A 24,040-nucleotide genomic window follows, 5' to 3' on the forward strand; every position below is an offset into this window, starting at 1 on the left:
GAGTGACTGTAGCTAAGCAGGACTGATAATACAAGTTTCTTCTAAAAAACCTATTTCACAAACTGTAATTTGAAACATTCTTTATTTAAAGCAGCAATTAAAGCGCTGCATTGAAAAAATGTAACTGACAGGAAGAATAATTCAAAACGGCCATAAGCAGGAGGAAAAGATGGGTATTTATGTGACATTTCCAACTGGTGAGGCATAAAGAACAAAGCCCTGCGATGGAAGTGGTACCACAATCATCAGTAGCCGTGTCACCACATAGGAGAGAGAAGCATCCAATACACAATAGGAGGAGAAGAGAAAGTGAACAAAACAGCTCTAAGGACAGCTGGGTCAGATACCCAGGGGCAAGAAAAAGGCAGTGCAAGTGTAAATGAAAGAGGGACAAAATGAGAGAAGCAACACAAGTAATGGGAGCTTCAGCCACGGCCAGATGACTGGAAAGACCCAGAAAGGGGACAAGTCAGTCTGGCAAAGACTAGGTTTGGTTTCAAATTTGTAACACCTAAGAATACAACTTCTTCAGATAGGAAGTCACTCTCGAAACAAAAACCGATCAGAAAAATTACTTCGAAGCATTATTTAACCCAGAAAAATTAATGAAAAATAATGGGTTCGAAGTCATTATGAGTTAAAATGAGTTGCTCAATCAGAGTAATTTCTTTGTAGCACACAATGGCCGGGCAGTATGCTGAATGTAAAATTTCCTAGTAGACCTAGAGGCTTATTTTCAAAAGACAGCTATTCTCAAATCACTTGTAAACATGATTTCCTTTTCTTTTTTATGGTGCTTTCTATACGAGTGGCCTACAAATGATTAAAGCATCTCCGCATGCAGAAATGTTTTCCCTTATGTTTTCAGATCCTGATTATATCTATACCTCTGAAACAGTGTCTCCGGTACCCAAACACAAGGGCAGGCAGCTACCTGTAAGAACGATAACGTTGAGATAAAGGTGGAAGGGCACCATTTTATATCTCGGTGGGGAATACCTGTTAGCCAGCACTACCCAGCGACAGCCCTCTGCGTCAGCTGGCTGCACGCATGGGTTGTGTAAGACAGACTAGTTTGCAACCTTCAGCAGCGTATACCAGAGTACTGGGACTAATAAAAGCTATGCACGATGCCGGTGCTTCTGCCTATCATAAGCTAACAAAGTGAAACAGCTCATCAAATCTGAAAGACAGGTTCCACTTTGGCTGTTTCTTTGTTGTAATTCATTAAAAACAGGACCACCACCACCACTATCACTGCACATAACATCACTACACCAATTTTCCACCTCCAGTTATTGACGCCTGAAAACAGTACAGACTTAAGACTACAATGAGACATTCTCATTTCTTTAAAAGAGCTCAAAAGGAATGGAAAGAATGATGAGAGCGAAAAGCTTTCAACCATATTCTAAGCAGAGCGAGCAGCAAAACAAAGCAGTCCTGGAGAGAAGGACAGACCAGAATTTATATGAGGGATTACCAGGCACACAGGTTGAATCTGTAGAAGGATGAGGGTAAACACACAGCGAGGAATCAAGATTAGCATTGCTAAACTGAATGAGAATTAAAAAATAGCAGTAAGAGAATAATTGATTCTGGAGATTCCAGACAAATCCACCACAAAGGCTTTTCTTTTCTCCTCCTGTTTTTCTTCCTCTCCCTTCAGAACAGAAGCACTTAATTTGTGCTAAAGGCAGATATATGGCCCCAAAGAATCAGAAACGTTATTACATTTACTTGAAAGAAGAGCTCAGATAAAGAGCAGCTGTTGTGATGCCTACAAGTGACGCGATGGTTCAGAAGGCGATAGCATGTTTCCATTTTAACTCTCCACTTTTGCGGAGCTATTTAGAAACTAGCTTTAAATTATAAAAATGGAAAACAAGTAAAATTCCCATTATCACAAGTTCAAATTTACAGATGTAACTTCATTTTTGCATGGTCTTAAACAGACACAGGGAGATCTATTTTTTGACTGATACAGGCAAAAACATGAGAGTGCATGGCAATGCTATGGATGTATAATAGACTCGTGCACCCTACAAACAAAACCTAATTAACCTTTGCACCAGCCAGTCCCCTCTGAGCAATTACTCTGCTCTCATTGTGGTTAGCGTTAAAAATCCACAGCCAGACCAGCTGCAGAAATTACAAAACCAGTGAGCAAGTCCAGAGGTGGGTATAAAATGAATACTGAAATAAGGTCACCTTTCGAGCCCGGCTGGTCAAAGGTGCCTTAAGTACCACGGTGGCCTACAAAAACTGTGCCCGGTAAGACTTCACCCTCGAGCTGACTGAGCAGCATGCAAAGGAGGATAGTCACCGCTTTACAGTAAAAAGGGAGTCATATGGCCAATGCATTAGCGAGTCTGCGTATACACGCTCTACGTGGACTGCATAAAACATGGGGAAACTTTCTCTACTTTGCCAAGATCAGGCAGCACTTTCAGGCATGACTTGAATGAAGATTTTTCTTTTCCTCTACAGTGGTATTACGAAACAGCCTCTTTCACACCTACCTCTCTTGTGACATTGTCACACAGCCTAATGCTACCATATAGGTTTTTAAATGTCCAGTTCCTGCAGGAAACTAAGAAGCTAATGCATTAATAATAACGCTGTTTCTGAACACTGGCTCATTGAAAAATCTATGTAAGGAAACAGAGGCATAATGTATTTGTAATAGCCTTGGGTTTGTCATGCCTTTGGAAGTGCTATTTAAGGACACTGACAATGATAATCTGTTTATGAAAAATTTTTTAAGTGATCCACAGTACCTGACCAGCAGCTGATACACCTTAGAAAGCATCTTCACATGTCGGGAAATGAAGAAGAAATACTGACTACCCAAATAAGTTGGTATAAGCGTATGAAGGTTAGGAACATTCAACACTGCTGTCCTCTAAAATGTAACAGCCCTCCTCCTGTTTCTCCACCCGCGGCTGCCCCCTCCTCTGCCCCACCTCTCAGCCCCTGTGCAGAAGGCTTTGGGGACATTCAGACAGTTCTTCCTGCAACCGTTCAAGCAGAAGAGTGGAAAAAAAAAAGCTCTGAATTTCACAAGCGAGTCATTGTGCATTGCTCCTTGCATTAAAACTAAATAAACCAAAACAAATCCTTTCTGATTTGACCTTCACTTCTGGCTTTAATGTCCAGCTATTGCTTTTTTTTTTTTTAACTCCTTTGCCTGGCTACCAGCTCATCTGCAAACAAAGGTGACGGCCCAACCTACCAGCCCCAGCCACAACACATGGCCAACAGCGTCCTTTCACACCAGGTGGGTGTTGTAAGGGACAACAGCCTCCATGGTGCTCCAAGTAAATCCATGCCTGCTTTCATTCCAGGAGGACTTGCCTCACACAGCAATCATCAATTTTATTCTGCTTTTTCTAAAGACCCTTCTTTTCTGAAGCGACCCAGTGTATCCCAGCAGTGAATGCTTTGAACTAGAGGTGATATTTTCAGTCTACTGTTTCTAATCTATCCCAAACTTTACCTTAAACACTGCCTCTCCCAGCCTCCTCCCTCCCACTGCTTATTTTAATTGGGGAGCCCAAGATTAGGGTCTGTCAGCGCAGCAGAGCCCTAGAGTAGAGAACATCCTCTAGAAACTGGGCTGCGGTTATCAAACTTGGTTCACTTGCTGCCTCATCCAGTTCTGCACCAGGTTCTTCACTAACTTGAAGTTGGTTCATCAGCTCCCTGGGTTAAGGAAGTCCCTATAGGCAACATTTTAAATCCCTCTAAGTAAGTCTTGATACCAAATTCGGTGAAAATAAAGATGCTCATTGGGTTAAGTGGGCATCCATATGCCAGGAAGTTTGAGCTGTCTTCTCAGCGGGGAATATTTTTCAGTAAGAGCAACAAAAATGTGTCTGTTATTAACAATTAATTATGGTGATACACAAACTTGTGCTAAAAAATAACTTTCAGAAAGCAGATATTTGTGCGGGGAAAAGAAAAAAAAACATTTTGATGCATTCAACTTAAGAAGTGTGATAAAACCCTCTGAAATAAATAGCAAAAACCAGAATAAACCTGTCAAAGGAATAACATTCCAGTGTATCAGAAGACAAAATGCAATAACAAACTGACTTGAAGTGGTATTAGATCTGTTTAAAAAATACATTATCTGTCTACAAAACTAGAATATATTTCAGAAAACAACAGAGCCCTCTTAAATGAATTTGAGGGAGCAAGATCTATTAAATGAACAGTTTTCATATGCAGCAAAACTGTGTGTGAAGAGTAGGAATTTTTTTTCTGCTGGCTTTCCATTTTTTTTTTCAGTTTTTTTTTTTCTCCCGGTGATTTCACTGGTCACCTTTCAGACCCAGGTTCATTTCTGAGGTCTGAAGATTGTTGTGCACTCATTTCCCAGGAAGTTCCCTTTTCCCAGTGCTGATGCACTACAAAAAAGCAAGACCATTTCTCTCCATCTTAAAAGCATTTGAACTTCACAGTAACCCCGGTACCTTTTTGTCCCCGTATCATTACAGCTGCCCTGATGTGTACTTGAAGTAACTGTTGGGTGAGGAAGTCTTAGCTAGATAGGAATAACTGGGAGAGGAGCATCCCTATAAAAATTTAATCCATCCCAAAAGTGAAAAACCAACCCTCCTTTCCCCTCCCTTTCATATTAAGCACATGTAACTGTTGCATCCCAGTAAGTCATTCTATGCACATCAGGCTAAAGCAGAAGAAACTATTTCCACAAACTGATGGGATTTCTTCTTGGTATTTAAATTTTCTGGAACAAAAGGTTGGTACCAGTCCCGGCGTTACATACTGCAAGGCAAGTTTATGACACACAGACCTCCAAGTTCATTCTGATGGAAACTGCAAAACCCTTGAGAAGTTCTGAACCTCCCCACTAGTGATCTGTGAATGACTTTACATGGTGCTACTGAGGCTCAATTCTGCAAAGTCTCCGATTCCAGCAGAAGTTTCTATGCCGAGGGCTAACAGAATCAGGTTTTCATTTTCCTGTCATCATTTCTTCAACAGCAGGACTCGGCTGTCTAAGAATAAGCGTAATAATCAGCCCCAGAAAATGCCGTAGCTACTTTAATCAAAAAATGCAAGATCATCTCCATGCATGCTCAGGGAGATATTCAGCCTCTGCAAAGGGCTGGCAAGGGATCCCCGGAGCCCTTCCGTCATGCTCAAGTGCTCCTGTGAAGATTTAAGTGGTGTTTAGACCCCCAGCTGACCCTCTGCACAGGCGTATATTCACCTTGGTGCAAAAGGAGTGCCATGTAAGGAGTTCCCCTTTATATTGTAGTTAGAATAATTGTAAAAGTATTTTCCCATGCAACCCAAATATGAAACAAGAAGTCATGAGGCTGCTCAGACTTCTGCAAGTTTGAACAGTTCTCCTTTTCCTGAACTGATAATCACCTGTGCTCAAGAGGCTGGGCGGGTTTCGCGTGGTCACCTCTTGCCTACCTAGTACTGCTAAGAACAAGCAAAATCGTTCCCAGGCAGCATGCACAAGAAAAAAAAAAAGGAAAAAAAAAAAAATGTACCTCATAATGATTATTAAAGTTCCATTCTTTCATTTGCAAGGACTCACATTTTAAAGAAAGAAGAAATGAGTATCAAGAGATAAGGAACCATTAATGAGCCCTCTGCCTTGGTTTCAATTACGCTGTGAAATTAATTTAATGCACTTTAAGAATACAAGAGGTAATCGCTCTCTCTTGGTAAGAGGTTACAATTTTCTCTAATAAAGTGTCAATACAAATATGTTGCTTTAAGACAGGGAGAACAAGTCAGTTAATTCAGAAAGAATGGGACATATTAAAACAAATGCTATCAAGGAAACCAAATGGCAAAACTAATAAATAAACTGGCTGAATGAAAATTGTATGGCAGAGAGCTGGTAAATCGGGGTTTAATTAGATACTTATTTTTAAAGAGTGTTTTATGCTAACGTTCTGCATCCATGTGACTTAATGCTGTGAAAGACGACATTACTCCAGTAATTTAAAAAAGAGGACTAGCCCATGTGAGGAGAGATGTTTATGGCTGGAAGTGGTAAGAAATCTGAGACCAATGAATCTGAAAAAGAATACATACGTAGATACAAAAGGTTAATAATGCTTGTGGATTTAAAACATGCTGGCAAAATGTGAAATGGCTACACAGACTGGACAAACGCAGAGAGCTTTCTGATGGATCACCAAATGTCACCACAGCAAAGGCTGACGATGAGTCCCTGCCACTGGCCCTTTCCACCGGCATCAGCCAACTCTTACACTGAGACACTGGGTGGAAGGAATCGAGCTCAATAGATGTGCTTGCCCAGCTGGGTATCTACTAGCTCTGCTTTGGAAGATGCACTACTGGTGTCACGACCTAGTGCTCTGAAATGCTAACACCCCCCCCCCCCACCATTTAATAAGCCAATACACAAAGATTTGAGAGCTCTTTCTTGCGACCGCAAGAATCAAGTTCATCTAAACAGGAGCAGCAGGCAGAAAACCACGCAGAAGAGTGCACCACCGGGAGAGATGGGAAGCAGCTCCTGCACGGAGCTGAGCTGAGCTGAACTGAAAAAGGGTTGATCTGAACAGTCTATTTCTTGCTAAAAGGGAAGGAGGGAACAGTAAGAAACCTCCAAAACTCTCTTTAATGGACTAAAACACTTTTTTAAAGAGTTGTCTACTTTCATTTTCTTGGTTTTGAGGCAATGGGACGTACAAAGCAAATTGCCTCCCAGCCTGCTGAAGTAGCGACAGTGGAACAGCCTCGTGCGTCTCTCAAGTAATTAAAGCTACTCAGCTTCTGAACAGGTGCCTTGCAGCAACACCCAAGATGTGTTATAATCCCCCAGTAACACACTACCTAACACATTTTATTGCCTAATTACTCCCACACTCACGTTTACTGCCCTTGTTAATCCAGTACTTCAAGAGAATACTTGCCTTGCTTAAACATGTCTTGATCCTAATCTTCCTGTCACTGGTGTAAATCAGAACCCATTTCACTAACGTTAATGGAGCTACTGCAGTGTCAAATGTCTAGGAAGGGAAAAATTAGGCCTATAGCCCAAAAGGAACGTTTAGCCTGGCACCAGCAGTATGTATTTATTTTCTTGCTTCAAAACAAAATATGCTTTTTTTCTGGTACCAACTCAAAGCAGAGCTTTTAAGCTGTCAATACCGAGATTAGCCCCCACTCCAAAAAAGGTGGTTTGGGGTTTTTTTCTGACTCTTACCAAAGACAGCACAGCGGTATCTTTGCTAGCAGCTCTGATGATTTTGTTCAAGGCAGACTACAGGTTCGCTCATTCGCTCCTCAGAAAGACGATGATGCAAATAAAGGCGAATACAGGGCAATGCCATTAAAGATAATCAATATAATGAGCAGACAGAAGACAGCACAGACACAGTAGGTCAGCTAGAACATCCCAGCTATCAGCCTTCGATCAGGTCACAAGGTAATTATAGTTTCGTGAGTGTCTCTGTCCATTGCCACACAGCAGAGAGAGGGCAGATATGAAACCCCTTTTCAGGGGCTGGGATGTGGAGGGACTGAGTCCTTCTATTCATGTGGAGTTCACGTATGGTGGGAATTCAGCCGCATGACATATGGAAATCTGAAACTATGGGAAAGCTCAAAACCACAGAACCACATTGTCCAGCGACTGCTCAGCTGCTCATACTTCACAGGTGCCAGCCATGGAAGATGCTGTTATGCTATCAAGACTACAAATTCACTTGTGATGCTACCTTTCTTATGAGCTGCAGGCAATACTGTACTTTTGAAGAGGTAAAACTGCACAAAATTAGCCACAGCTGTGCATACTCCACTGTCCTTGCTAATGGTCAGGCACTGAGAAATACAACATTGCAATTCACAGAGTGAAAGAAGAAAAACAAGAAAAAAAAACAGAAGGGAAAAACCCAGATTTCCACACTCCATGTACAGAAACAAGACATCTGCCTATAAATCAGAAGTGATATCCATTGAGACAGTGAGAATAAACACTAGAACTACCATCATTTCTTGTCCTTTTCCATTCACGTCAATCAAGAAAAATCCTAAAGAATAAGATCGCCAAAAAACAGCGTCTCTAGGCATCCTCAGGCTCTACCATCTCTTTTATATCTCTTCTCAAATTAATATTAGTAAGAGATCCTTTTTTAAAAAAAGCCAGCGTTCAGAAAGAACGGGATGAGGGTAGCTCATTGTCTCTTCCTGGTGACCTAACAGGTTAATGAAAATTAGATCAGTTTGCAGAGTCAACTCAAGGTCAAACACTTACGTGACACTTTTCTGAAGTACCCAAATCAGACAGTGCAAATCAAGCAAGCAAGCACGGGACTTCTCAAGCTACGCAGGGTTTCTATTTTTCTTTGAATACTCACAGAGCAAGTATCTTTTCTGCTAGCATGACAACATTCTTCCGCCAACTACAGAAAAAAGAATGACTGAAATGGAAGAAACTACAGGTTTCCAAAAATGAATTAATCCAGTTTCTCTGATCTCATAAAGACACCTCTAGTCATGCCCTGGGAAAACCCTGGGGAGACTCATTTTACCCAGACTCGTCTTACCCAGTCCTGCTCTTTCTCTTTCTACCACCAGAAAGCCAAAATTAGGTATCCAAAATGGTCATGTCACTACCAGCTGGAAAAACTGAGGGGGAAGGAGAGGAGACTGAGACACACAGAACGTTTGTAGTCCAGAGAAATGAATTAAATGAAGATTTTACGAGGAACTTTTTAAAAGGAAAACAACAAGAGGATATGGGGAGCAGCAGAGCCACAGATGAAAGGGGGAAGGGGGATAAATGGCTCATCCTCCTTGGCTTTCAGTGGTGACACAACTGCTTACAGCCCCATCAGTTTGCGTATCAGTTCTCAGCAGTGAAAACAGCCGCACGGGTGGGAACTTCATGCAGCACCTGCCATCCCAGTGCCTGGCTTTCTGTAACAGACTGGGGGATGTCTCCATATAAAGGTGGAAAAAGTCCTCTTCTGCCACCCAACAGCTGTTAGCTGGGGCTTCTTTGACCCCTCCCAACTCCTCTGTAAGTGCAGATGCAGAAGTGATCAGGAGATAACTTCTGTTACTGCCACAAGACAGAAAGGAGTGAAAAGAATGGAAAAAAATGGGATGGTGCCTCAAAGGAAAAAGGGTCATAAGTTCCTGCCAAATTTTGTTCAACTCTGGAAAGACTCCACAGGCAGTAATGCAGTTATTTCCCACTACAGCAAAGCAGCGAGAGCACAAGATGCAACCCTGAGTTTTGGAAATAGAGAGCTATCTGTAGCACGGCCGATGGCAATTACCCTATCATTTCCTTACAGCTCATTTTGAGACTACAACGTGTGTTGAGGAAGTCTCTTTACAGCTACTCCGTTTGTGTTACAAGTAAATTGGTTTCTGACACCTTTGCTGGCAAAGTAGCCCCTGGGGTGATTTTGAAGTCCTTAAAAGACTTTAAAGCAACTCTAAACTCCAGGAAGGAACCCGGACATTGTCATCATTGGTCCCTCAAGAGCCACACCTCGTGAAGCAACCTAGGGATTGCAGCATTGCATCTTAACGGTATTTGGTTTGGTATAACGGTATAACGGTCTTGGGTTTGCTCAGTCTGGTCTATTTGGCTTATCAGTTTGGTCTGTTCTGAACTAATTGCAATGAAAATAAGGAATGTACTCTGTTTAATTATACCATGAAAATGGTGTGCTATAAGAATTGTGCCCCGCTATGTTCAAGGTTAAGCTTATGCAAGATCTCCTCTTACTTATCTACTTCATACACTTGTGGAGAGCAAGAACAGTCCTCAGGACAGGAAAGCGGTCAACAGAATAAGGGAAAGGAGGAACCACAGAGAGATGGATACCCGGTCTTAAAAAAATAACAGAGTCCACACATATACTGAAGTGGTTCTGGAAACTGTTATTCTGCCTTTGTAATCTTCCTTGAGGAAAAAAAAAAAAAAAAGAAAGAGGCTTGTTCTTTGAATAGTAACTGTAATCAAGTTGTGTCACCACTGCAGCTTTTACATTACTAGCATCGTGCTTTGCAGGAAAAGGAGACCCACATACCTTTTGTTGCCAGCCGGACACAGTTGATTTTTGTTTCCTGAAAAAAAAAAATAATAAAAAAACCCATCAAGGTGTGTAATTTGACCATCTACAATAAATGTACATTCCTCTAAAAAGGTAGTAAAACAAATAAGAATTTTTCTTACACTTCATTTCTGAAAATACCACCAACAGTTTTAGTTGCATAAAACACTCCATACTAATGGACTTGCATACAGCTGCTTTTCTAACTGTTGAGAAGTTAAGAGTGACAACATGTTTTTCCACACTCAATGTGTGAGTGATGGGTCCCATGTAACTGCCTGATTAACTAATAGAATTTACCAGTTAAATGACCTGATCCGTAATAGGCAGACAAGCCCTGGGTCAAAAGTATATGCAACTGTGCATCTAATTTTCATGCACTATTACTGTAAATTTTGCAAATTGAGTATTTATTTAAACACATGGCAAACAGCCACCAAAGTAGTCATTTGAATATTTCAGCTCTCTGATATGTACGTGAAGCAAAACAGCATGCTGTGTGGCTAGCTCTGCCAAATGAGCTATTCAAACACAACCCACACCACTGCAGTTTTTCATTGCAGAGCTGGGATAAAACCCAACACTTTTGTCCAATCCACCTCCGAGCCCGCAGATCTGCGTAAACAGGAGTTTGGATCGGAACAGCAATGTTGTATTTGGCTTAACGAAAAGCTCAAATTCGGCAGCCTACTCAGGCCACTTCTGCTGAAAACACATCCTTTCTGCTGTCTCCAGCTCCTCATTCTACAGCCCTTATTGGCATGGATTGCTTCTGTCCGATGCATGACTGCCACCCAGATCTTAATGTGTTGCTTTAGTTAAAAAGCTGACTTTGTCAGGCAGTAATCTGCTGCAAGGTTTTCTTCGCACTTTATGTCTTTACATGCTCTTGTACATGTCTCAGGTGTAACGAATACTGCATAAATTACTGTGTGTAACAATGCTACATTAATATGGATGCTGTCTGTGCTCCGGAAACAACAGCCTAGCAAATACACTCCCAAGCACCTCATTCCATCCTCAAGCAGTAAGATGAACACTGTGAAAGTCTGAATTTGCTCTTGGAGAAAATCTGTTTCATCTGTGACAGACCCTCCTTGGCCTGAGCAGAAACACACGGGCCCGTCGCGCCCTCCTCCTGACACTTACATTGGGACAAATGCAGGATCCACACCGGGAAATGCAAGAGCGATTCCCTCTGATCCCTTTCTATGCATTCCTCAAGACACCAGTCAGCCACACTGTCTGTACATAAGTAACCCCGTGAGAAGTCTAAACCCAACAAAATATTCAGGACAAACTGTCCCTTTGTTGATCTTGCCTTCAAACTCTCATAAGGAGCTCCTGGATTACCGAGGACAAATCACGTCTGTTACGAACATCCTTTCCCAGCCATACAGCCCCCAGGGTGGGACTGAAGCACTGTTTGTCCCAGTAAACCAGAGGCATCTCCCTTTGGTGCGCTGACCCCTCTCTCCCTCAGAAATCAACTCCTCTACACAACCTGTACAACCCTCACCACTGCAAAGTCAACATAGCTATACAACAAAGCTCCACATTCATCTCTGCCTCGTGTATAATCAGCTGGAATTGCCAGCTATTCTGGAAATCCAAAATCTTTATTAGTAGTGATGATATACGAAGCAGGAAAAACACAGCTTTATTTTCAGAGCACAGCCTCAGCACATAATGCTGGGAATTATAAGACAGATTCTGATGTAGTTTACAATTTAAGACAAGGTGACCTGGAAAATCAGCGTTGAAAAATAAAAGAAATAAAAAATAATCAAGATAGCATTTTTGCAGTCTAAGAGTAGGTGGACACTGGCTCACGTTTCGTTGCGGAAAATTTCCTTGTGTATTTATTGCTTCCTGCTAGCTTCAAAGTGCAACAAAAAGCTAGAGATATTAGTCAATGTTGAGAAAAAGAAGAGGTGAGAAAACAAAAACTGAAATCTTGTTAATGATGCTGTAACTGATCTCATTTGAGCATGTGCCTATTCCTGCACATTACCCTCCCACAGGGTAATTTGAGAAGACAGGATGCAGTGTGCTCTGTTTGCATCTACATCTACTAATTGCTGCATTTAGCACAGACAATCATAGTTATTAGAAGACCATGATCTGGCACTGCCAAATTCAAGGGCAATCAATCACTAGAGGAAGAAGACATCTGGACTTCAGAACTTCATTTCACATTGCATCTTCTGAGAAAGAAATCATTAAAAAAACCTGCACAGACACCAGACGTCCAGCTACTAGGGATGCTTAAGTTTAAAGGCTTGAACTTAGTCCATATTCCTGATTAGGGCTGATTATTCCATCAATTTCCATTGATCACCTCATTGATCAACCTAATGCTCATCTCTTTGGTGTCTCATAAAAATGAGATCTCTTTAAATTTACTCTATTTTTTTTGATTGATGCTGAGAATTGTGAGTTTGGATGAACTTTTCTACCAAGAAACACAATAAATAAATACACGTGTTTTTTCCACAAAACAGTAAAACCATCTTCCCATATTTCTTTTCTGAAAAATAGCACTTTTGATTCAGACAAGGTGCTTTCCTGCCCACAGTAAAGTAAGATGCTTCTATTTAGCCAATAGTAAAGCAGGAATAAACAATGTAGGTAATTCTCAATTATCCATCCAGATGGCTTAAAGCAATTATAAGAAAAATAATGAAATAAAGAGATAATAAAAAAGTTGTAAAAAAAACCAAAAATCATTTCCCCAAATTTCAGTCTCTGTGTTGTTTCTGAATGTTCTTTCAAACGCTGTGATACCGAATTCCCATTTTATGATATCACAGAAGTTTTACAAGGCCTTACGTCTACAACAGTCTTAATGATGACCCAAGATCCTATGTATTCAGCATAAGATATCTGTTTTGTATTATGGTTGAAGCCACAAGAATAATTTCATTTAAGATCCCACTAACACTACTACTTTGGCTCTATATCACTGCCAGGTTATGGCAGAGATTTTATATCTAAACAGTAATAGAACAAGGTAGCTATATTTTAGCCAAGATCCTGGAACAGGAAACCACTGCATGAATGCATCCTACAGCTCTTGATCCAACCTTCATTTGCCAACATGCTTCGTATCCAGATTAAGCACATCTACATGTTTACTAGAATATATTTACATAAGTTTGTTTTCTGGAACTTACTTCCATATGAATAAAACATGATTACGGTGTACCCTCAACTCAAGGCTGAACCCTGACTAAATTTTTAAGTCCACGCACCACAGAGATGGACGATATGAGGACTGACTTTCAGAGTGCTGGCAGACTGTTGGCTGGAGGGCAGACCCGGACCTCCAGTCGGAACCAGCTGGAGACTCTCTGAAGAGGCCCCAAGCTGTGCTGAGGAGCTGGGTAAGCCCTCTCTGCCAACACAGCTCCTGCACACAGACTTGAAACGGCACACCATGAGCCTGTTTTAGCATCCCTCTGAATTTTCAGGGGTTTTTTTTTAAACATTCTTTTAACATAGTTTGTTTCTTCCTTTTTCAAAGAAAGGGAGCGGATGCTGTCTACTAATTATTTAGGTTCCTAAATGCACGTTTCACTGAAGTACACTGGATGATAACAAGACAAGTTCTGCCTCTGTCTCTTTAGTGTTTGGATGGGAATAATTTGCTGCAGAAAAGGGCTACGAGGGCAGCAGGACATATGTTTATGTGACAGCTGCATCTTCACAACCTAAAAGGGCAAATGATTTTTTTTTTTCCCCTTTTCTTTTAAAATGACAGCTTGCTGTTTACAGACTACAAACAACAATAAAAGAAGCAGAGCTTTTTCATCCATCTGTTTTCACACCCACAATTTTTTCTTTCCTTTACTATTACTACGACTTTGCATTAGTTAAACAGTGCATGCCTTCCCTGAAGGCCCACCTGCCAGCACCAGCGAGACCTGCTCTCCCCAGACGTACCGTTCGGGGCCGCCCTGCAACAGGCACACTTTCATCAGGCAGCTCAAACCGGGGACAGGCAATTTTAACTTTCGCTGGTGCACAGACAAGACAAGTAATTACCAGCCTCCCACTCGGCCTCAGTTTCAGCTTTAGTTCCCCATGTCCCAGAGCTGTACACCGAGCACGCTTGTTGGCAACCTGCTTCACACAGGATAGAAACTGTGTTCTGTCCACTGAGGAATTTTTTTTTTTGGTCCTCAACAAATTTTGCCCAAGTTCAGGAGAGCTCTAGGTCGCGTGTTTCTTTTTTATCCCACCGAAGCCAACAGTTTGCTGCCTTTAAAATGAATCATGTGCACATAACCACGCAGGGTCTATGGATTCCCCTATAATTTCTATTGCCAGCTTAAGGAAACTGTTAGGTCACCAAGAGACTAAGCTAAACTTAGTATTGCCTTTCCAATTATCAGCTATTTTTAGTATTCATGTTACTTGGAGAAGGGTGGTTTAACAAAGTGGTTAGGGCTTTTATTATTTACAATAGAAAGTTATTTCAATGACAGATAGTCAATCATTGAATACCCATACCTCCCAAACTCTCAACCATGAGGTAGAATGGAGGATTTTATTTACGCTGTTGACAGAACTATCAAGAAAACACTCAGGTCCAGATACTCTGGCCCAAGATGGCCAACCAGATGTGGAAACAGGGGCTTACAAAGAGTGCAGTGCTTCCACACAGCTCCTCTATTTCTGCCCCAGAAGCTCCAACATGAGATTAAGGAGGAGGAAATGTACATGAACAAAACTGTACACCCGAAATCCTACTGAACACAGAGCTCCTCAAAGCTGTGTAATAGTTCACAGAAGCAATGCAGGCAGCCTTGGTGCCACTCCAGTCTTCAGAACAGGGCTCGTGCTGAAGTGAAGTACCTCACTGTTTTTTTGTGGGCCATCTCCAGAGGGATGAATGCCACCTCTCTGCTGGCAGCTCTATCCATACCTCCAAACGTCCCAGCAGAAGAATGTTGTGTACTGTGAGTAGACCTGTCAGCATCTAGAAATCCGGCCTGAAGTCCCCTGATAATAATGAAATGCCCGATTGTGCATGTAGTACAAGTCATTAGAGAGGGAAAAAAATCAATAAGAATCTCTGCAGAGTCTATCATTCCCTCAAAAATAATATTCTCATTGATTCCTGTAGTGCTACTTTTCACAATTCTGGCCTGAAAACATCATTCACCTGTTGGACCATCAGGCTGCAGGAGCAGCTGGCAGCATCCCCCACATCATCTCCAGCTGTGTTACAAAGCCTCCTGCCTCATCTCCCATTTAGAGGAAAAATGGCCAAGAGTTATTGATTGCAACTGTGCCCTTACAGATTTCATTTTAACTCAATGAGGTAAGATGCAACTGCAGGAAGGATTTTTAGGAAGCTCTGGTTTCTGGGCTGCTCAAAAATTCAGGCAGGTTTCACAGCAAAGAATTCTCCGCATTTGAGCGTGTGGCTGGATCACTAACCAGAGACTGTCACCTACAATGACCCAGATAAAGAACTTGGGGACAACAAAACCTGCAACATTTAACCTTGATTATTAAGTCAGTATAGGGATAAGAGAGGATAAGCAGTAACACGGTGTTGCCACCCTGGCCTCACCTTTCGGAGGGATACATACTGAAAGGGCTGGTGTTTTAAAGGGCTGAGCTCAGGGAGGTTTTTTTAGACAAGGAAAACTTCGTGCTCTGTCAGGCAGCCATCTGTGGCAGGTGGCACCAGCACAACCAGCAAACAGCACTTCACGACCTGGATGGCCGCGGCAGCACGTGTGGAGATCCTGCCAGAGGAGGGCGAAGCCAGTTGTCCATTCTTCCTCCTGTGTCGCTCCTTGTGCTAACTCCTTCTAACAATTAAACAATAACCAACGGTGCTCCTCACCCCCACAGTTACAAAACCCGGAGCTTCTCTTTCCTTTTTCCCCTCTTACTTCAAACTCTTGACACATTTCAGTACAGCATCTGGCTTTCAACAGTCCCTAGGAGGGAAATTCACACAATTTGGAAGCATTTTATATAATAAGGCTGAAAACCATTCTGTTTCACACATGTTCTATTTAGACCCCCGTCTGGAAGCAGCACCACATTGAGCAAACTTCATGCAACTGTCCACAGAAAAGAATTCAACCAGTGACAGCTCTCTCATTCCAACTCTCAAACAACGAGTACAACATTGCGCAAGAGAAGACAGAAAAGCTCGTGATCAGATTTTGCAGCAATTTGCCACACTTGTTTTGCATCCAGCTGTTAATTATGTTCCTTTCACTGTAACAATCACGGCTAATGGTTGCAGAGCAGATGAGAACACCAAATGAGCACAACCCTCCACGTACAGAGGAGCTGAAACAATGCAGAACTCCTGTAACACTACTACCTCCTCCTAATCAAGCTTTTTGACCAAATACAGAATGTTTCTTCAAATTAAGCTCTCCCCAGAGTCCTACATTTCCAAAGGAAGACGTTTTGGTTCACTGCACAAAGGTTTCTCTTTGCAGGTTCCAGGTGTGGAAAGAAGTTTCACCGTTCCACAACTGTCAGTGATTAATGAAATTAGAGAATATCCTAATTAAAAAACTACTGGCAATGTTCTGTTAAGTTTTTCATGTGCAAGGGAACATAAGGCTATATTGCAACTGTGCTAAATTCTTATTCTTTCAGATTTTTTGCAGATGTACATTATCAAAAGTGCCCCATTGCAGCCATAATTATTAGTAGGCTTTATGAAGACCAAAGATGCTCAGGTTATAGACATAAGTGAAAACCCAGAACCCTTAAAGAGAAATAATACCTGTAAACAATTCTGGGAATGAACCAAAACTTATTATTTACAGCTGCAAAAGACTGGATGAAAATCAGACCCTAATGTTTGAAATGTGGGGCTTAAGGATTTTATCCAGAAACAAAAAGTATCACAGCTACTCCTTTGAAGAACCATATTCCACTCTTGGACATTTCCTCTCTATTTTTTCCCACAGCACTGCACTTCGAGGATATATAAGCGTATACTGTACCAATAAAAATTATTAACACAAGAGGCAACTGCTTGCTCAAAGAGGAATTTGTTTTGTCTGGCAGGATACTTCTCATGCTTTCACAAACTGCCTCTTCTTGCGTACAGACTGTCTTGATTAAGAATGCTTAAAAAGTCCTTTACAGTCTTGTGGTCCTATTAGAACAGCCCAAGCAAGTCATCCTTTTTTGAGTCCTTATCACCTTGTATGTAGAGGGTGTAACGCAACCTGCCAGCTAATGAGATCCAGAAAAAGCAGGAACCACACATTAGTGCTGCCTTAATCCGGAATGCCAAGGGAAGCCTACATTTCCATTCATATAACCCATTTATGGTGTATTATATTGTACTTAAGCAAATAAAGTTTTTTCTTCCCTGGGGATCCATTCACAAGCAATTAACTATCACACAAGGGGGAACTAACTAGACACAAAGAGACACATACATATATTTCACAATTTCCTTTATAAAGGCAAACCCAAAACTGAATTAAGTAGTGCTGGAAGGAAACTATATCGACTAGAAAAGAAACCAAGGTGAAAAACAGCACGGTATTGAAGAGATTTGTGCTTGTCAGCCACACAGCAGAAACCCTGCAGGAGAATGGTGATAAATGAAGGTAGTAAACCACCAAGATATGTTGTGAACATTCATTGGCATTGCTAGCCTGTTAAACGATGTACATGTGATCTGTGATCTGCGCTTGCGTTTTGGGTATAAAAGACACTATCCCAAGTGGAGGCCAAAGCCTACACCATTCACCTTTGACTGATTTTTCTAATTTTGCTCTTTCAGAGGTGATGTCTTAAAAGAATTTATCTATGTTAAAGTTAGATTCATGAAAGCACTGGCAAATGTGCTAATAACACACTCGGCTAACTAACTTCTTGATGCCATGTTAATGCGCTAAGACTCTTCATGAAGCCAGAGTGTCAAATTGTATTATGTTACATGATAATAAAAAACAATTAGCGGAGTCAAAGGGGAGGAAGGTGAATGACTGCTTAGACTGGATCTGGCCCGTACAATGAACAGCTGAACAGACCTGAAACAGGAGAGTTAAAAGAGAAGGTCACGAACTATTCCAGGCTGGAACAGAAGAATGGAAGAGGGGAAAAAAGGCCTTCGCTTTTCCTGCATCGGGATCTTTGGAGCATTACGTGTATGTCATTTGAGTCTGAGAACAGGGCAGACTATGTCTCCTATGCAGTCTCCATTTTAAACTTAGTATCACAGAGTAAGTACATGTAGAAATATAGTTCAAGGTATTCAAAAGGAATAAGAAAGACATGCACGTAGTCCCCCCTGCAGTACAACTTACATTTTGCTCAAGCTGAAAATCCCAACCATAAGTGCTACATGGTGATAGGACCAAATGCAAGCTACAAGGTAACTCAATTTCGTAGCTTTTGCATAGTTCTCATCTCATAATGTCTGCTCAAAAATCACAAGCACTGTGAATCGAAGACTATCAGGACATTGCAATTATGACTTTTAAAAGGACAATAGCTCCTACTCTGGCATTAATGCAACTGCAAGGAAAAAAAAGCCCAAATTCTAAGCAATTCATTTTGTAAATCACATGCCAACGTGTGTCTTTACATTGTCTGGCTCCTCACCAGGTTTCTCATTCGATCTAGGCATCAGAGAGAGACTTGAGTGAAGGACAAGTAGTGGCACATGTAATTTTCATCAGATTTCTGTAAGAGGGTAATAATGAGGAGGAATTAAACTGGCATCTGATGGAGAATGAAGGAAAAAGATGTGGAGGACAGACAGAGGTGGTCATATGTACAGATCCAACTCCAATTTTCTCTGCACTTACTCCATTTGCCTTGCTAAGAGCCTGGAAGTATATGCTGTAGCTTTTCAGGGGAGAAAGTGGAGCATTCCAGTAGCCGTTGTAGGTTTTGTTGTCGCCCACGGTGAATGGCTGTGTGACGGGCAGGTTGATGGGTTTCAGCTCGGCTGCAAAGTAGTGTGGTGAGTCAAGACTGGAAGCGTTCTTGTAGCTCACTGGGACAGAGAAGCATTCAATGATGTCTGCAGCTCTCCGTGCTTTCTGCAGCTTCTCCTCCTTGACAACAAGTTGATAGACACTAGGAGGGAGAGAGGAAGATGAGATTAGAGCCCCTAGAGCCTTAAATATCAAGAATGTTTCCAACAATAAAAGGAAAAGGCAAAGTAAGAAAAACAATGCTAGGGCATCACGGCAAACACAGCTCTTGGCACAGCAGTAACAGTGGCCACTGAATGTTACTATGTGGGCAGGGTGCTGATCACCCGCTCTGTTGATTTAGTTGAGTTAACGTACACCTTGGCAAAAGTCAGAATAGATTTCAATCGTGTCACACTTTGGGAAAAAGATTAACTAATAAAATATCCAGTCTATACTGAATTTTTAATGTACTGAATATTAGAAAGCAGATGCTTTCTTCCTTCAGCCACCAAGTTGAAACATGATTTGTTTCCTTGGGTGAAATGGCAATTGTGGTAGAGTATTAGCAGATGGCAATGGTGACAGATCCCTTTTGAAACAGTTTCAGGGTGCAAGAACCAGTTTAGATAAAAAAAAGATTCTCACATCTTCTAAGAACGTAACTTTTTTTGGCCCTTCCTCACATCTCTTTTGGGGATATATCCCGGGATGAAGAGTCCCCTAACGTTAATTCCTGATGGCAAGTGTCCTCCTACCTTCCATCACTATACTGAGCAGGTGGCTTTATAGCTCTCCCAATTCACTTTTGTTTCAGGAAACGACAACAACTCTTCGTATTCTTTCCAGCTCTATGAAATGTTAATCCTTTTTGATTCCTGCTAAGCTTTTGGCCTCTGTGATATGTAATAGCAATCTTGTTATTTCTAGCTTACTATTTCAGGCTCAAGGAGGTTGCAAGGCATTCAAATGCACTCTCCTTCCCCCCCCCCACCTCAGCCAGTTAACAAAGCCCTTAAGTTCAGTGCTGCTACAGCTGAGGCAGGTTTACTGTCTGCTTAACACCACTCGCCCTTTTGACAAAGGAAGATACCACTGCAGTCATTTTACTTTTTGTCAGGATATTCACATGTGCTGCCCTCACCTGTCTGTGTGAGACCGGTCCTTTGTTTAGTTAGACAGGGGAGATCGATTAAAAGATTGGAAACAGCCAGGAGTGTATCATCCTCCCAGCTTTCACAGGCTCATTGTTGCAGAGAGAGTGGTCTGAAAAAGTTCTAGCGTAGCAATAGCTCATCAATGCTTCTGTGGGAAGCGAAGTTCTGGCACCTTGAACAAGCAGAAACGAAACAAAACCTAGCTCGTGCTTTTGAATTAACTGTTACTTCAGGGCTGCGGGTATTTGGCACACTCACTGTTAACGACGAGGCGGTCAGAGAATCACTTGGAAATCATTTGGCTCCCACTGCTAGACACAAAACCAACTAATCTTTACAAGTACAGCCAATTTATGAATTACTCAGTACTGAAGTAGTCCATACGCAGGCTGCTACTAGCGTTGGCTAATGCAGCAGGAGCACCCACCAGATGCATGGACTGCGGCCTTTAATGATGTCCTGTCAGCATTTTGGAAAACTTTCCTCAATCCTACAGTTCATTGGAGGCTTAAATAAAATATTTTAGACCTTCTCTGATATTTATTGTATGATTTTTTTAAAAGATAAACAGCTTTCCTGGCAACACTTTAAGTATTGTCATTGAGGACATAGTGGGAGCTGTATGCAAAAGCCTATTTAACCTAATCCCTCTCCTCAGTTTAGGAATAACAACTTTTAGCTTATCATTTTGGATGCTGTTTACTAACAGACTATCTGCAGATTCTTGTTCTGACCCTTCTCTCTGCCAATAATAACGTCATTTTGTTTGTCAGCAATGTGCAAAATTGTAGCTGACATTTTTATGGGCATTTGCCATATGCCTTCTAACGTAAAAATGCTTAGTTTCTATTTTATCCAATCCCAACCACTTGCATTTTCTGGTTATAGAAAATGTTTCCTTTACGTATATACATAAATGTATATGTATAAATATATATTAATCTCCTTTCAGCCTACACAGAGGCCAAGGGTTCCCTCCTCCTATCTCCCTAGCCCTGCAGTGTCCAGAGGGTGACTCTCATTCTCTTGGTGATCCCACTTGCAAGCAATGCGCCTATATACTTGTTTGTCTTTGGAGACGGGGAAGCTCCCAGGGACAAGAATTGCCAAACAACTGAACTCTTTCCCTAACCATTAGAGAACTTATTTACCTTTGAAGACATTCTCAGTTTCTCCCTTGACAATTCTAATATATGCTCCCCCAGTATAGGCACTCCGTTTTTATCACGAGCAAGAGTTTTGATACATATAGAACCTAATAACAGATACTCTTTTGCCTATATTCTTTCAAATTTTTGCTTTCCTACTTAGCCATTAATGCACATCTTCCTTTCATGGGGATAACTCACTTTTTTAATGACCTGAAATTTTACTTTTAATGTTTATTCTTTTGGAATAAATTGAGGTGTCTCTGGAAGCACAACAGTACGTTCATGAGCATTCAACTGAAATGTAACAGACATCCCATTTGTGTTCAAGTTAAAACCCTGCTAATCTCCTGCTCAAATACTGTCTCCTCTTCTACGAAACAAGCATCTGAGCTAGTGCTGCTGTCATTGTTCCCTCTGCCTAAAAAACCTACTTTGGTGAAACAGCAGTGACTGACTGCTTTCTTGACATTTTTTTCCTTTATGCCCCATCTCACATAGAGATGAACATGCTGGGTCAGTCGATGTGCTTTACCTGCTTTACCTGCTTGACGTGGTGATGGTCAACCTTCAGCCTCACTCTTCTCTGAGTCTCAGTTATTTGGTAGTGGTCAAGTGGCCAAGAGCGCAGCTGATTTCAAAGATTACTCTGGACTGAAGATTATCACTCTGAGAAATTGTTTCCTTATCAAATGATTACTCTGGGTCTCACTTTCTAATATTTTGATCCCAGTATTTTAATCTGCCTAGACCCTCCAGAAGTGCAGGATTCACAGTTCAGCCCTAGCTAGCACACAGACTGATGCAGTCTCATTTTCTTTTTTCTTCTTTTCTGCCATATCTTTCTTTTTCAGGTTATGCTCTTTTCCGCGTGTTTTGTTTTTACCTAGGAGCAGAATTTTCCTGACTGCCTTTAGGGCATTTGCAGAGATCAACTTCTCTGCATTAACCAGTGAAGTGCTGCAAGGCACATCAAGAGCTTCCACACCCGCTACCGTTAGCATTAAGATGCTCTCATAACTGTTTGCCTTTTCACTGGAGCAAAAAGCCAACGATCCTGCATCCAAATGAAACTCCTGTGGGAATTCTGAGTAGCAAGCGTGCAATTACCCACCCCAAAGTTTGGCCAAACCATCTGCATTACTACAACAATTGTCAAAAGAGTAAAAGTAATTCAGCTTTGCTCAGAAGACAATAACTTTCCGTGATACATTATGACCCCCAAAGATTGTGGTTGGGCACTAACTCAAAATAAACTCGGTGAGTAGGATGTGCCCTTTTGGCCTCCAAAAGCACTTCAGTTGCAATCACATCTCTGTTTCGGTGCTGAGCAGGGTCAAGCATTCGCAACTTGTTACGACTGACAATTTTGTAATACTCAGCAGAGTGATTACAACCAAGGGAAAGGAGGAGTATTTTTCCAAAAAGGAGTGCTAGAGGGAAGGAAAAAAAAAGGGCGCAATGGAAATAAGGAGGAGATATCCAAACTATTCTAGTATCTCTCATTCTGGCTACCAGGTAGGCAGTAACATGGATCTCCTGGGGCTCTCCTCCTCTCAAGCTTCAAAGCTACTGCTTCCCACCAGTATCAGCTAACACTGCTTTCATAGCAGGAATCAATACATCCGTTGAAAACGCCCAGCTGGATAAAAGAAAGTTTCAGTGTCGTACATTGAAATTATATTAAAAGAGACAACAAAAGCAGAGCATTAAAACTCCCAACAATGTAAAACAACTTCAGTACCAATAAACTGAAAGATGATACAGTAAAACTAACTACTACATTTAAATTTTTAATATTCAGCCACATTTGCAAAGACTGCAATCAAATCCACACACGTGCATGCTGCAGGGCAACAGAAGCAGGGGTCTTGCGTTCCAAATGCTAAGCTACTCCACCCCACCTCACTGCAGCCAAGCGCCACTGCTGTCCCCATAAACGACAGGAAAGGACTGGTTTCCAAACATCCATAAGCTCTGCTCTCCAGAGAGCTCTCTAGGGATTCTCAAGTCTGGGCTACTAACCAAATGCCTGACTTCCTAGAAGGCTGGGGAGCTGCCTGCCCTGTTGTGCAGCTGCACACTCTTATGAGAAAAAGAGGCCAAAACTGGGTTCCCCGATAAATTTCACAGGTCTTAAATAGATAAATCCACATTACTTCAATAGAAGCTTTTTAAAGTTTTTGACAGCTCCATTCTAAATCACTGATAAAAGCACCAGCCATAATGGTCGCTACGGCACAAATGTTGTCTGCAGAGGAAGAAAATGTGCTCTTATCATCATCTACAAGGTAATCTTTTAAATGATGAGTTCTCTATTCAGTGTGGAAGCACAAGTGCAGATAATCATTCCAAATCACAGCCCGTTTCTGTGCGACCGAGAGCACTGTTAGACTTCTCCTTCCCCTCCTCTTGATTTCTTTTTGTGCTGCTTGCACCACAATTTGAGGATGGACTGAGGAAGCGCTTGTCCACAAATCTAGCCACGTATTTAGACCAGACTCAAGTTCTGGATGTAGGATGGGCATGAATGTGGAGGGGAAAAGCTGAGTCAGAGCTTTGCATAAAGCCTTCAACATCTGCTCAGTGCACTTTGGCATCCTGACTTGATACTTATCAACAAGGTGAAATCTTCACTATACCCCTGATAAAGGTAGGGAATGAAAAGGAATAGAATTTCTTTGTAACCTCACAGTGATCCCCTCACCTGACTTATT

General features: G+C 41.6%; 1 protein-coding gene across 1 annotated transcript in view; it reads right to left on the reverse strand.

Moving 5' to 3' along the window:
- PTPRT (protein tyrosine phosphatase receptor type T) overlaps positions 1–24,040 on the reverse strand; it is a 460,489-nt gene that overhangs the window by 74,811 nt on the left and 361,638 nt on the right. Inside the window, exons 12-14 of the mRNA XM_059827326.1 lie at positions 18,908–19,181; positions 10,068–10,104; positions 5,404–5,460 (exon numbers count right to left, since the gene is read on the reverse strand). Coding sequence (XP_059683309.1) covers positions 5,404–5,460; positions 10,068–10,104; positions 18,908–19,181 — 368 coding nt within the window. The remainder of the gene's footprint in view (positions 1–5,403; positions 5,461–10,067; positions 10,105–18,907; positions 19,182–24,040) is intronic.

Source organism: Gavia stellata, chromosome 20, assembly GCF_030936135.1.
Source record: "Gavia stellata isolate bGavSte3 chromosome 20, bGavSte3.hap2, whole genome shotgun sequence".
NCBI classification, from domain to species: Eukaryota; Metazoa; Chordata; class Aves; order Gaviiformes; family Gaviidae; genus Gavia; species Gavia stellata.